We start from the raw sequence: 14,974 nt of genomic DNA on the forward strand, positions 1-14,974 counted from the left end.
TTCTAAGTTTCATAAAGTGGAAATTTTGAAAGTGTTTAGGCTTTGGATAAATTATGCTACATTTCCCTTTTCTCCCTTGAAGCCTTAGCTGGTGTGACAAGTTAAAAGCAAGAACTCAGCGTGCTCTGTTTCCCTTATCAAAGTCCAGGTAGGTCATTTCCTTCTGGGAAATACCATGAGAACAGCCCATTAATTATAGTATTTTTATCCTTTGATTCCAGCACATATTATTTCTTTTTTATTTAGAAATTGCTGGTGGAAAATTCCACCTTGGATGCGTGTGACTCCTGGCTGTCGTTTACGGATGGTCAATGGGCGGAGAGGACTATGGTCATGAGATTCAGGGGTGGAAATGCTGTCCTGAGACCTGACTCCCTTTCTACCAGCGGTGCTCCTTAGTTACGGGTAGGTCATAAATGAGAACTTAGAGCTTCCCAGGTGCTGAGATGAGACAGTTTCTGGTGAAAGGAGGGAATGACCTACAACCGTCTAGAGGCTGCTGTGCAGGACGGTCAGTCCCTTGGGAAAGTCAGATGGGATGGAGAGGGTGTGAGGGAGGAATTTTTCACGACCTGCACTTCCAAGAAGCCTTTAATTTGAACTCGTGACTCCTGAGTGTGAGCTCAGTCGTGTCCGACTCTTTGCGACCCCATGGACTGTAGCCTGCCAGGCTCCTCTGTCCATGGAATTTTCCAGGCAAGAATACTGGAGGGGGTTGACACACCCTTCTCCAGGGAATCTTCCCAACCCAGAGACTGAACCCATGTCTCTTGCATCTCCTGCACTGGCAGGCAGGTTCTTTACTGCCAAAATGAAAATGCTTGCCAAAGAGTCTAGATCTCAAGGTACACTCTTGAAACTAACCTTGGATATCTTAAATCTGTGAAGATACAGGGGAGAAAGACAGGGAAGGGGTTTTGATGATGAAAAAGGAATCAAATGACTCATGTAATCAAATGATCACCTTCAGTGCAGAGAATTCTGAGGCAGAGACTGACAAAGAGAAAAAGAACTTGTAGTGAAAGAGCCTTGATAGATTGACAAACAGGCTGGAAAATAAAAGGAGGGCCATCAGTCTGGACAGATATGTGAGCTGGTAGACACGAGCTGAATAACAAGCGAGCACCTCTGCTCCAGAGCAGCCCACGGCTGGGAAGCCTGCATCTGGCCAGAGTGTCCCACATGCATTCCACAGGGATTAAATCCTGCCAGCTTGACACTAACTTCCAGATCAAAGGCCATGTCTAAAAATATCCTTCCTTTCAAGCTGATGCTTGATGAATAAACAGAGCAGGCAAGGAGTCCACAGCCTGCTTGATAGCACATTGTCTGCGCACGGTAGCCCATTTCCTCCCAAGGCTGTCAAGGCCAAGAAGCACAGACCGTCCTCGGGGAAGACGGAGAACGGAGCTCGTGCTGGCGCAGCTCACGGCCACGATAAGATCAGATGGTGCGCACACAGTCTGGCCCTATTCCTGCGGCCCCACAGCTGTGTCGCTCCAGCTGCCGCAGAGGAAAGAGGAAGGCTGTGGTCCTGGGAACAATGCTCTCGACAGGCAGCCAAGAGGAAGGGACGGACCCCAGCCATCGGCTCAGGCCACAACCATCTCTCTTATCTCAGAACCCCGCAGCCTCGACGTACGCTCTTCTGAGATGTGGAAGACAAGGACCATGTCTTTTCAAAGTCAGCTGGTCCAGAAAGAATTTACTGTCGATTTCTGGCATGGTCCCAAGGACAGGGAATTTAAAAGAGGGGATTAACACTTTTAATGAATGCATTTTTCATGCCAGGTCTTGAGCTCAGCGCTTTGCAGTCATAATCTTACTGAATCCTCACCACTATCTTGGGAGGCAGTTCATAGTAGGCCCCTTTGATGAATGAGGACCAGAATGGTCTGAGGTCAGGGGATTGCTACCTCTGACTGTCTGCTGAGTCTGCGGGACTCCAAATGCCAGGGCTTTTCCGTGTCTTAAAGTCACTCTGTGTCAGAGGGCAGAAGCACACTCCAACTGACTACTGGGGGTGGAGGGGAAGGCAAACTGATTCCCGAGCCTTCTTGGGGCTGGTGCACTGCCCACATGGGCTCACGGAGTCTCTGGAAGCCTGACTCAGGAAAGTGCCTGTGCTACCAACCTGTGCCGCCAGCCCAAGTGTTACCACCCACGTGTGGCATGTTGTCTGGGTCCTCCTTCCCGTGCTTGGGGGAGCTCACATCTTCACCGCTCTCTCTTTCAATTGTTATCTGAAAATTAAGAAATAAGACATTATCACTCTCCGTGACCAAGGCCAGGGACGGCAGGACAGAAAGAAGAACTGTTTCTCCCTAAGTCCTTAAGGTAGCTCATAACCTCAGGCTCTAGGACATGATAGGTGCTGTTCGTGTCTGGCAAAATTTCACCAGATTTTACATCCACTGAGTTGGGAAGGAAACAAATTTAATTATAAAAAATATTCTTAAAAAAAAAAGGGAGTTAGACTGGATCATGGGGCTTCCCAGGTGGCGCTAGTGGTAAAGAACCCACCAGTCAATGCAAGAGCTGCAAGAGGCAAGGGTTCAATCCCTGAGTTGGGATAATCTCCTGGAGAAGGGAATAGCAATTCACTCCAATATTCTTGTCTGGAGAATTCCATGGACAGAGGAGCCTAGTGGACTATAGTCCACCTAGTCCAGCTGAGTCATGGCAGATAAACATTCACCTTTAATTTTCAAAGAAATCCCATTCCTCAGAAAAAGGTTATTTTATACAAAATATATGAAAAAAGAAACCCAGAAAATAAACCTTTGTGTGCTTCACTGATATATGTTATGTGCACAGACACTAGGAACTGCTTGTTTTCTGGGCCCACTCTCATTTTATTATGGTATTTATAGCTCTCCTAGTTCATCTCTATTTTAAAACTGGACATACTGTTCCAGGAGATCAAATAGAACAAGCGGCACTTTAGCCTTTCTCTGTGAGAGCCTGTGGCTCATTCATTGGTCTCTAATTTAATTCAGCACAGACTCACCAAAAGTGCTGATAACCACACAGGAGTTCCATCCTAGCAGTCAGCTCAGTAGATATTATTCCACAATAAAAAGCATTTGAAGCAGTCACATCCCTGTACCCTATAAGCCTGCTCCCAAATACAATGATTTTCAGGGCAGACCAGATCAATTGTTTGTTCAAACAAGACTTAATGGGAAATGTTTTGGCAAGGTATCATCTGAAGTACCATGAGGCCTACAAAAGTCATGGAGGATTGGTCACTGCCCTGGAATTGCTTACAGTGGAGCAAGGGAGATTGGAAATGGACCTGGAGCATGACGCCAGGTCAGTCTTGAGAGCTGACCCATGCCTTCTTAGTGAGTGAACTTTGCATTCTGGATGTTAGGACAAACAAAGGTAAGTAGGTAATTTAAGGCCTTTGCAAATAAAATGGCTACAAAGAATGAATTCAACATAATTTCCATTGTGTTATGTCCAGACTAGTTCATTTCAAATGTTATGACATCGTAACAAGATTTCAACTAACCACACCTTTCTGCCCTTACCAGGGAAGCCCTGGTGGTTCAAATGGTAAAGAATCTGCCTGAAATGCAGGAGATGTGGGTTTGATCTCTGGGTTGGGAAGATCCCCTGGAGGAGGGCATGGCAACCCACTCCAGTATTCTTGCCTGAAGAATCCCACGGACAGAGGAGCCTGGCAGGCTACAGACCAGAGGGTTGCGAAAGAGTGGGACATGAGTGAGTAACTAACACACTTCTGCCTTTATCTCTGGCAGCACTGACAGAGCTTTTGCCATAACTTCAGCATATTTTAAAATTTAGCAGCCAGGACGTGACAGTTGACATGAATTCCACACATACAATCATGCTCCCCCCAAAATGGGTGAAAATAAATTGTTCTTCTTTTAAAAAATTAAACTATGCAGAATAGCTAGCAACATTTAGAGAACAAATAAACATTTAAAGTACTTTCTCCAAAACCTGCCACCACTTTCTAACTTTTCTAGAGAGAGTGTAAGAGATTCATAGTAAATTAAAATATGTATACTGACTACAAGAACTCTAGACCAGCACTAACTAATAAAATTTTCTGTGCTGATAGAAGTATTTATACCTGAGGCATCTAATATGGTAACTTATTACGAATGTGCCTATTGAGTACTTGATTTTTAAATTTTATTTAATTAACTAAAATTTAAGTTTGAATTACCATATGTAGTCCATGACTATCTCACTGGACAGCACAGAACAAGGACAAGCTTGCCTCAGCCAGAAGATAATGTTTGGTTATCTTAGCAGTATCTTATAGATGTTTTCCATGAGAAATGAGAAAAATAAGAAACATTTCAAAATTGAGATAGAGTTTTATTCTGTGTCAATTTAAGAAACCAGCATAAAAGTCTAATGGATTTAAAAAAGAACTGTAATGGAACTTACATATGGAAATATATTTATTATAATAAGATGATAAGCTTTTTAATCCATAAAGATACATTTATTACAATAATGGTGCTCAAAACACTTCTGGAGTGCTTTAGGAACGATCTGCAGGGTCCATGGTAGATTCTATTTTACTATCTTTAATGGTGGCAATTATGTATTCTTTAAAAATAGATTTGATTTTTAATAAATAGCTAAAGGATATTTGGAATTGAAATAGTTCTGGTGTGAATTATTTGCTAACTTACTCTGTACTCTTTGGAAAGTCAATTCACTTCTCTGGGGCTAAAGTCTCTCATCAGAAACTAAAGGCAGTTGAACTAAATAATTTCTCCCATTCCACTTAACATTGACATGTTCTAACTGATTAAATGATACAAAATCTGGTAAATGAGTGGTTTTAGTCAAAATCAGGCACAGTTATAAAGCAATGAGACTAGTTTGCTTTTAAGAGTTGTGACACCTCTACTGGTCAATTGTAGAAGAGGAAGCTCAAAAAATGGTCTGGGCCATGACGGCATTACTGGAGTAACTGTTCTGAACACCAGCCGTCACTTCAGGGTGCATGTATTATTTATTAAAAGTAAATAAAAGAATGGATAAACAACAGAGTCCTACTGTATGGCACAGGGAACAATGGAAAAGAATAGGGAAAAGGATGTGTAATACATACATATATATATATAACTGAGACACTTTCTGTACAGTAGAAATTACACAATGTTGTAAATCAACTATACTCAGTACAAAATGGGCTTCCCCGGTGGCTCAGACAGTAAAGAATTTGTCTGCAATGCGAGAGAGCCAGGTGTGATCCCAGGGTCAGCAAGATCCCCTGGAGGAGGGCATGGCAACTTGCTCCAGTATTCTTGCCTGGAGAATCCCATGGACAGAGGAGCCTGGTGGGCTGCAGTCCATGGGGTCGCAAAGAGTAGGACTAGACTGAGCGACTAACACTTTCACTTTCTTTCAATACAAAATAAATGAATAAAAGAACTTCAGAAGAGGCATAGAAAACAGTCCTAGGTGTCTAGTAACTACTTTCATTACAAACCAATCTCCTTTGGACATTTCACCGCAATTCAGTTGTCCTGCTGTAAGAGGATAGTCTTTTAAGAACAAGTATTACAAATGATGGCACAAGGCAAAAGAAAAGGGCTCTCAAACATCCCCCCTCCGCTACCTGCAAAATCACTCTTGAAGTTGTGAAGAAACCTACAACGGCCCATCAGGGAGGAAGGAATCTGCTGTGAACTCTCTGGGCAGAAAGGATTGCTGTGTTCTTTGTCACCTGTGTGTCCTGCTGGGAACTGGCATGGCTCACATTGCCAACAAGGCTGCTCCCTCCCCAACCCCAAACGGGAGTCTGGAGATGTTTCAAAATTGACAAATTCTTGACAAAAACACTAATCAGCCCAAACATAGAGGATTCCAGAGAAACACATACCATGAATTACCAAGGATACTTACTTAAAAGCAAGCATTTGGGGAGTTTATCTAATTCTGAGTCACGCTATGAATGCCATTACAGTCACAGGAGTCTATCTCTCTAGGTGGATGGGAGGAGCACATCTGATAAGCGGTCTCCAAAGCCATTTTAGGGTATCTCTTATGTGAATTCACAATGATTCATAAAAGGTATGAGGCAGAAAGTCCAGGACAGTCCAGCCCAGACAGAAACTGCAAGACACCAAAGAAAGCATATCATTCGAAGAAGCTTGCTTCTTGGGGACAGAAAGATGCTCAGAGTCTCTGATCATTCAGAAAGTTGATAAACTGCTGAACTATTTGAAGTATGTGTTGAGAAAGACTTGGAATGCATTTCCTTTGAGGACTGGTCTCATCTACAAGGGCTTCCCTGGTGGCTCAGATGGTAAAGAATCTGCCTGCAATGCAGGAGACCTGGGCTTGATCCCTGGGTTGGGAAGATCCCCTGGAGAAGGGAATGGCAACCCACTCCAGTATTTCTGCCTGGAGAAATCCATGGACAGAGGAGACTGGTGGGCTACAGTCCATGGGGTTGCAAAGGATAAGGTACAACTGAGCCACTGACACTTTCATACAGAAAGAGTTCAAACAAGTCAATCCAGTTACTGATATACACCCTACCTAAGTGAACAGTGAAGTGTTCACTTAGGGCTTCGCAGGTGGTGCTAGTGGTAAAGAACCTACCTGCCAATGCAGGAGACAGGGTCCCCTGGTTCAGGAAGATTCCCTGGAAGAGGGCATGGCAACCCACTCCAGTATTCTTGCCTGGAGAATGCCACGGACAGAGGAGCCTAGTGGGCTACAGTTCATAGGTTTGCAAAGAGTCGGACATGACTGAAGTGATTTAGCACGCACGCACATGTGCACTCACGTGGATCAAAATTTTGCCCAAAACACAAAATATCATGGACTCTTACAACTTCTGATGCAAACTGATGCCCATGGTGAGCTCTTTGCTGTGTTGGTCACAGCTGATGCATCCTACATCCTTTTAGATAACTCCTTGTAATCCCAAGGAGTTGTCCTCTTTCATATGAAACAAAATGGAAAAACAAAACAAAACACAGATCTTGTAAATTATAACTCATAAAAAATGTTCCAGACTGAAGCAACCCAAACCCAAAGTAGAGGAGGGACATGACTCACGAAAGCCCTGTAATCCGAGGCAAGGCCCTATACTTTAGGCTCCTCCTCACACACATGATTTTTAAAAAACCGTCAGTAAAATGATATAAATAGCCAGAACACACTCTTGGAAGGAAAGTTCCTTCTTGGAGGAATGACTGGACAACAGCCGATTCTCATTTTCCAGCTGGAGACGAGGTGTGGCGCAGCAGGCATCTGCAGCTGCCTCTCCAACGTCCACTCCCTCTTTCTCCTCTCTAAACAGAAGTCAGATGAATCACGGTTAGCTGGGACGAGGCCCAGCCGTCCCACCGCCCTCTGCCAGCGATGCGTCCAGGGAAGAAAGTCTGGGAGCCGCGAGGTTAAGACAAATTCTGTCGGTTGGTTTCTGGGAAAGATCGTCCTCTCGGGTACAGAGCTTGCGCGCGGCCCTGCACGGACTGCCTGCCCCTCCCTTGCAGCACACATATGCGCTCGCTGCCTTGGACACGGAGTGAGGACGTGGTGCTTCGAGCTGGGGCGTCCACCTTGTGACCATGGCGCAACGAGGAGGAGGTGGCAGAGGGGAGGATGGAATGGGTGGTGTTCCTGATGACAGCGACTCAATCAGCCGCGGAGTCACTTCCTTCCGGTTTCTACGTCAGCACATAATAAATGTTATTAGTCAGACTAAGTTTTTTTTTTTTTAATATAGAGAACTTTTATTTATTTATTTTTGGCGGTGCTGGGTCTTTGTTGCTGTGGGGCCCCTCTCTAGTTGCAGTGGCTTCTCTTGTTGCGGAGCGCAGGCTCTGGGGCGCATGGGCTTCAGGAGTTGCAGTGGGCTCGGGAGCTGTGGTTTCCGGACTCTAGAGTACAGGCTCCATAGCTGTGGCATGCGGGCTTAGCTGTTCTGCAGCACGTGGGATCTTCCCGAGGTAGAGACTGCACCTGCGTCTCCGGCATTAGCAGGTGGATTCTTTACCACTGAGCCGCCAGGGAAGCCCTGTCCTTACATTTTAAGCTACTATAAGTTGGGTTTTCTGCTACTTGGAGCCCAATGTAATGCAAACTAACTGATTCATTCATTGAAAGACAAATGAGAGGCAGTGGGGCAGGAGCCATGGTCTTGATCTTTGCAGGATATCCTACTTCCAGAAGACGTGCTTTAAATTTTCCGAAGCTGAAGACTGCCATGATAATATCAGAAATTCTACTTATTACAGTTGCTTATGATTTGATGGTGAGCAGGCAATTCAATGCACTCAATCAACATTTCTGTGTATGTTTATGGTATATTCACTACTCCCTGGAATATGGAGATAACAAGAAACAGGATCTTTGCTTCCAGGAAAATATTTTATAAAGTAGAACAAAGTCACAGTGCAGGATAATACAGACCATAATAAGGTACTGAATACATTTGCCTAAAACATATTCTTGTCTGAGATTATAAGAAAAATAGGAGCTTTCCAGGTGGTGCTACTGGTAAAGAACCTGACTGCCAAAGAAAGGAAACAGATGAAGCTTCGATCCCTGGGTCAGGAAGATCTCCTGGAGCAGGGCATGACAACCCATTTCCAGTATTCTAACCTAGAGAATCCCATGGACCTGGAGGAGGGCATGACAACCCATTTCCAGTATTCTAACCTAGAGAATCCCATGGACAGAGGAGTCTGGTTGGATACAGTCCATAGGGTCGCAAAGTTGGACACAAGTGAAGCAACTTAGCATGCATGCATGAAAAAAACATAAGAAATTTCTATCACAGATACAATGAAAGTCACATTAATATGTCCCTAGGAATGATAGTCTTTCATATGAAGACAGCTGCTTTAAAAAAAGCAATTAATGCCTTACCCAGTTTTTGTAAACAACACGCGACCTCTACAGTGATCACACATGATAAAACCACCACTGTCCACAGGCAGCTTCTTTGTGTCCCAGCTACAACCTCTGGCAAAGCCATCAAAGTATGTAATTCATCTCCAGTTTCCACCTGGCTGGTGGCACTTTTTCTTTCATGTATTCAATGACCTCCTGTCCTCTTTAATCCTCTTAGTTCTTAAAAAGCAGGAGATGGTCTAATTTGTGGTCATTAATATTAAAAAATGATCCTGTAGCTGATATTCATTTGTATTAAATAATTCTCCCCCAAAGGGCATTCACATGGTAAGTACTCTTATCACAAAAGTGGGAAATAAAGTCTAGGAACCAGCAAGCAGGCAGAGACGGGGGGTGAGGTGGGGAGTTGATGGGGCGCACGCTGGGACTGTTCCCTGGCCCTGAAGACAAGGCCTATGAGGTGAGCACCGACAGGGGACAGGCAGATGGAGGGTCTGTGGCTTGTACCGCAGCAACTCCTGTCTCTCTTGTCCTGAAGGAGCGGGCCGCCCTTTCTGCCTTAGGAAGGACTCACAGGCTCCTTCAAGTCCACCACCAGCCGTCCTTCCCGACCCTGCCTGCCCACTTCTTGAAACTTAGCCCCACTCTGTCTACCCTCCCCATTTCTGCTTGAACACGCCCAGGGACTCACGCATACTTCACTTTCGGGTTTAAGTGATGAGGTTGATTAATACTTTAAAATATTTGAACTGTAACCCCCAGACACCCCCCTTTCTCCACCTGATGTGATGCTGTGGAATGCCTCCTTGTGTGCATCCTATGTTATTTCTCTATCTGTGTTCAAAGTTTCTGAAAAGATCCTCCCTGTAGGAACGACTCTTGTTATGAAATCCATTATTACAACAAAAACACCCAGTCTGATTAAGGGGAACAACATGTCATAGGTTTCACAGGCTTCGGCTCACAGGAGGGCAAGATATCGATTTATGAATATTTTACTTTACCTTTATCATTGCTGGCACAGTCACTTACACATACATGTTCTGTGCTATGCTTAGTCACTTCAGTCGCAACTGACTCTTTGTGACCCCACGGAAACAGCTTGCCAGGTTCTTCTGTCCATAGGGATTCTCCAGGCAAGAATACTGGAGTAGGTTGCCATGCCCTCCTCCAGGGGATCTTCACAATCCAGGGATCTAACCCAGGTCTCCCACATTGCAGGCGGATTCTTTACCATCTGAGCCACAAGGGAAGCCCAAGAATACTGGAGTGGGCAGCCTATCCCTTCTCCAGGGGAACTTCCCAACCCAGAAATCAAACCAGGGTCTCCTGCATTGCAGGCAGATTCTTTACCTGCTGAGCTACCAGCGGAGCCCAGATGCCTAATAAATATGCATTAAATGCATGTGGGAGAGGCAGTTCAGCGACAGAAGGTAAGAGTTTCCGCTTCAGCATACAGTCCTCTTCACAGTAAGCTGTCGGCAGGAGCTCTTCCTGCCAGCCTGCAACTGGCAAACAGCACAGCAACGCTCAGCCACTGTCAGCGGACAGCCCTCTCCAGACAGAGGCAGGAAACACACGGCCCCGCTGGCCCTGTGGCAGGGTTCTCAAATCCTGATCCTGTACTTCCCGCAGCTTGACTCTGATCCCTCCTCAGCCTCAGCTCCGGTTTCTGGGGACCCGCCTGCCTGAGCTGACCCCGTGCCCCCCAAGTGTGTGGGCAGCGGCCTCTCTCCTGCTCTCTGGTCCAGACAGGGCTGTTGGAATGGCTGTCTACAATACAATGCAGAATCTGCCTAAAGCAGCCTCAGACTTTACTTAAGAGTCCTTACTCATCTCTTTCTTCTGTTTAAATTCAAATAGGAAAAGAAGATGCAGACGACTTTTGGAAAATTTGAGAATAGAGAACGTAGATGACGGAATCGAGAGGATGGTTCACGGATTAAGATGGTCTAAGTATAAACAAATCTTTAAGGGGAACCAAATGTTGTTATCATTGTGTGTAGGTGACTGTCAAACACCCATGTTAGAAAATCACGAAAGACTGGCATGGCAACAGTTCACTGGCATGGACAAGCCAGGATACTGCCTGCTGCCCCTGGTCCTGCTGAGCGTAGTAAGCCTTCTCACAGAACAACTGCTAATCAAATTCAGAGAGAGTGGCGTGCGTGCTAAGTCACTTCAGTCGTGTCTGACTCTGCGGCCCTATGGACTGCAACCCACCAGGCTCCTCTGTCCATGGAACCCTCCAGGCAAGAATACTGTCTATGGGATTCTCCAGGCAAGAATACTGAAGTAGGTTGCTATTTCCCCTTCCAGGGGATCTTCCTGACCCAGGGATCGAACCCGGGTCTCTTAGAGTCTCCTGCATTAGCAGGCGAGTTCTTTACCACTAGCGTCACCTGGGAAGCCCTCAGAGAGAGTGGAGGCAGGCAAACTGCCAGGTGTTTGTATATTCTACCTTCTCTATTTTTGCATCTTTTATTTTCCAGAGACTTCAAAACGTTAACATTCAACATTCGAGTACATTCAAGCCCGGCCAACAGACATCCACAGCCAAGGAAAAGGTTGGCCACGCAAGGCCATCTCTACTACGGCAAACAGTGTGCAAATGGTTTGGTTTTGTGATACACACAGTGGCCCCGGCAAGAGACATCTACTGCCATGTGCTTTTATTATTACAGAGGCTACATGATCTGGCCTGGCATTTCCTGGCCCAGGTGGTTTCAGTCTTATACCCAAGCTTTGTGTTCCCTCTGAGAACACACAATCTATGTGGCAATTTTTAAATCTATTGTGTTTTCCCTGTCAACAGGATTCTCTAAGATGTTAAGTTGCTGGGAAAAGGAAGGGTGGGTAGAAAAGCTACCCCACCACTAAGGTGGGGAACAGCAAAGGGGGTTTTAATAAGACCAGGTTCTAAAAATGCTTGGAAGCACTGACCAGAACTCCATGCAAACACATGTAGCTTGCGGGAATTCTTTTCTGAAAATAGGAATGCTAACTGAATCAGTGTGGACAGGTCATCATAGCATCCTCCTTGTGGAGACATATTTCCAGCGTCAAACATTTTTGGCAAACGGTTTTCTGTTTCGCTTGTGTTAAAGTCAGGCTATGTCAGCAGCCATCGTTTCTTTCAGCTACTCTTCATACCATTGTTGGTTCATCATCTTAGATTCTAATCCTGTTTATGAAGTCATTGTCTACGGATGCTTACCCTGAGTTTCCTCCACCATTTCCTCAAAGCACATGGAGTTCTTGTAAAACCTGTGTTTTCACATCTAGCAAGACAGTCTTCCTCTGCTTCCAAAGGCCCAGCAACCACGATGAGTTAAAACCATTAACCAGAAAACAAAACAACGGCATTGAGAGGCTGTGGAGAAATAAGCTCTACGCACCGCACACACGCAGAGCTCAGGAGGACAGGCATATGGCTTACTGGCTGGGAGCATTTAGGGCTCTGTGCTCCGAGGTTCGGCGGGTGAGGGGCCCTTTCAGGCTGCCTGCCGCTCCAGCTCAGAAACACCACTTGGAGTGTGGGCGAAATACACACATGAAATAACTAGAATGGATGCCTTTATAGTGTGTATGTATAACATGCATTTTCCCCCTCTTTTAAAAAGTGCTTTTAATTGGAGGATAATTGCTTCACAACATTGTGCTGGTTTCTGCCATACGACAGGGTGAATCAGCCATAAGCATATACACATCCTCTCTGTCCTGAGCCTCCTTCCCCCACAATCTCAGCCCTCGAGGTCATCACAGGGCACTGAGCTGAGCTCCCCGTGTGATATACAGCAGCTTCCCGCTAGCTAGCTATTTTATACATGGTAGTTTACATGTCTCAGCGTGGGGGACCTGGGTTCAATCCCTGAGCTGGGAAGATCTGCTAGAGAAAGGAAAGGCTACCCACTCCAGTATTCTGGCCTGGAGAATCCCATGGACAGTATGGTCCATGGGGTCGCAAAAGAGTCGGACATGACTGAGTGACTTTAGGGCTTAGGGCTCCCTCCTGTGCTGTGTCCACAAGTCCATTTTATACACGCGCATCTCCATCCTTGCCCTCAGATAGGTTCATCAGTACCATTTTTCTAGATTCCATATATATGTGTTAATATGTGATATTCATTTCTCTCTGACTTATTTCACTCTGTATAACAGGCTCTAGGTTCATTCATATCAGTTCAACAGATTCAAATCTGTTCCTCCTTATGGGTGAGTAATATTCCATTGTGTATACGCACCACAACTTCTTTATCCATTCATCTGTCGATGGACATCTAGGTTGCTTCCATGTCCTGGCTATTGTAAATACTATATGTGCATTTTAAAAAAAATATTTCTGGGACTTCTCTGGTGGTCCCGGGCTTAAGAATCCACCTGCCAATGTAGGGGAACATGGGTTTGATCCCCAGTCTGCAAAGATTCACATGCCATGGGAAGATACCCATGCACCACAACTTCTGAGCCTGTGCTCCACGAGAGAAACCACGGCAACTAGAGAAAGCCTGCATGCAGCGACAAAGGTTCAGGGAAGCCAGGAAAAAGCAAAGTAAAATAAAGAAAATATTTCTTTAAGTGGTAAATAGCATTGTTGGAATCAGTGCCCTAGAGGCAAACATGACCAGATATATAATCTGGCCTCAGTTCTACACTGTGAACATCCAGAGGCCATCTCGGTCATATCAGTGTAGCTCCTGGTCTTTGGGGTATCACAGAATCTCAGGAAAAGTGTAGTGAATACATGAACGGCTACATGACAGGCATCGCCACTGTGGCCATCCCAAAGCTACACAGTGGCTCTAGTGGGGTCCATGACACCAAGAATATATAGAAGACTGATAGCTGCTCTCCTGAACTGAAGGAGGCAAGTTAGAAAGCAGGACATTTGGGAGAGGAGAAAAGAAGACCACTGAGTTTGGCTTTGCTAGACATTCAGTCAGTTCAGTCACTCAGTCGTGTCTGACTCCTTGAGACCCCAAGGACTGCAGCATGCCAGGCCTCCCTGTCCATCACCAACTCCCGGAGTTTACCCAAACTCATGTCCATTGAGTCGGTGATGCCATCCAACCATCTCGTCCTCTGTCGTCCCCTTCTCCTCTCACCTTCAATCTTTCCCAACATCAGGATCTTTTCCAGTGAGTCAGCTCTTGGCATCAGGTGGCCAAAGTATTGGCGTTTCAGCTTCAGCATCAGTCCTTCCAATGAATATTCAGAATATTTTTTTTTTTAAGTAGAATTAAAATTTATTTGGAAGACGGGGTGAGTCCATCACTGGTGACTGGAGCTCTGAGGCTTCACTTTCTCCTCAGGAAGCTGGGCTGGAATGGGGTGGGCTGTGTTTGGCAAGGGCTGTGGTGGTTTGGGATCTGCCTGGTTCCCCAGCTGGGCCTCAGATCGGTCTCCCCAGAGCACATGCCTTGGGTTGTTGAGGAACCGTTGGCTGCGCTGGCATGTCAGGCAGGTCTGACTCTTTTAGGATTGCCTGTTTGGATCGTCTTGCTGTCCAAGGGACTCTCAAGAGTCTTCTCAGCACTATAGTTCAAAAGCATCAATTCTTTGGTGCTCAGCTTTCTTTATAGTCCAACTCTCACATCCATACATGACTACTGGAAAAACCATAGCTTTAACTAGACGGACATTTGTCAGCAAAGTTATGTCTCTGCTTTTTAATATACTGTCTAGGTTTGTCATAGCCTTTTTTCCAATGAGCAACTGTGTTTTAACTTCATGGCTGCAGTCACCATCTGCAGTGATTTTGGAGCCCAAGAAAATAACATCTGTCACTGGTTTCATTGTTTCCCCATCTATTTGCCATGAAGTGATGCAACCGGATGCCATGATCTTAGTTTTTTCAACGCTGAGTTTTAAGCCAACTTTTTCACTTTCCTGTTTCACTTTCATTTTAGGTTGTGAAGGCTCTTACTTTGTGAGCCATGGACTTAGGAGGACTCAGAACCTCAAATACCAAAGGGTAAAATAAAGCTTTCTAATGAAATTGAGGGCAGAATTACAAGACACAAATTGCATTACATATCAGTGATACTGAGCTACCCGGTAATTGGACACAGCGGTCCCTGGAATGCCCGTGACTGATGGGGGGTTT

At 45.4% G+C, this 14,974-nt stretch overlaps 1 protein-coding gene across 1 annotated transcript in view; it reads right to left on the reverse strand.

Annotated features, from left to right (window-relative positions):
• VWA8 (von Willebrand factor A domain containing 8) overlaps positions 1–14,974 on the reverse strand; it is a 367,424-nt gene that overhangs the window by 51,695 nt on the left and 300,755 nt on the right. The window contains exon 38 of the mRNA XM_070471177.1: positions 2,135–2,243. Within this exon, the coding sequence (XP_070327278.1) occupies positions 2,135–2,243 (109 nt within the window). The remainder of the gene's footprint in view (positions 1–2,134; positions 2,244–14,974) is intronic.

This window comes from Odocoileus virginianus, chromosome 8 (genome assembly GCF_023699985.2).
Source record: "Odocoileus virginianus isolate 20LAN1187 ecotype Illinois chromosome 8, Ovbor_1.2, whole genome shotgun sequence".
Classification (NCBI taxonomy): domain Eukaryota; kingdom Metazoa; phylum Chordata; class Mammalia; order Artiodactyla; family Cervidae; genus Odocoileus; species Odocoileus virginianus.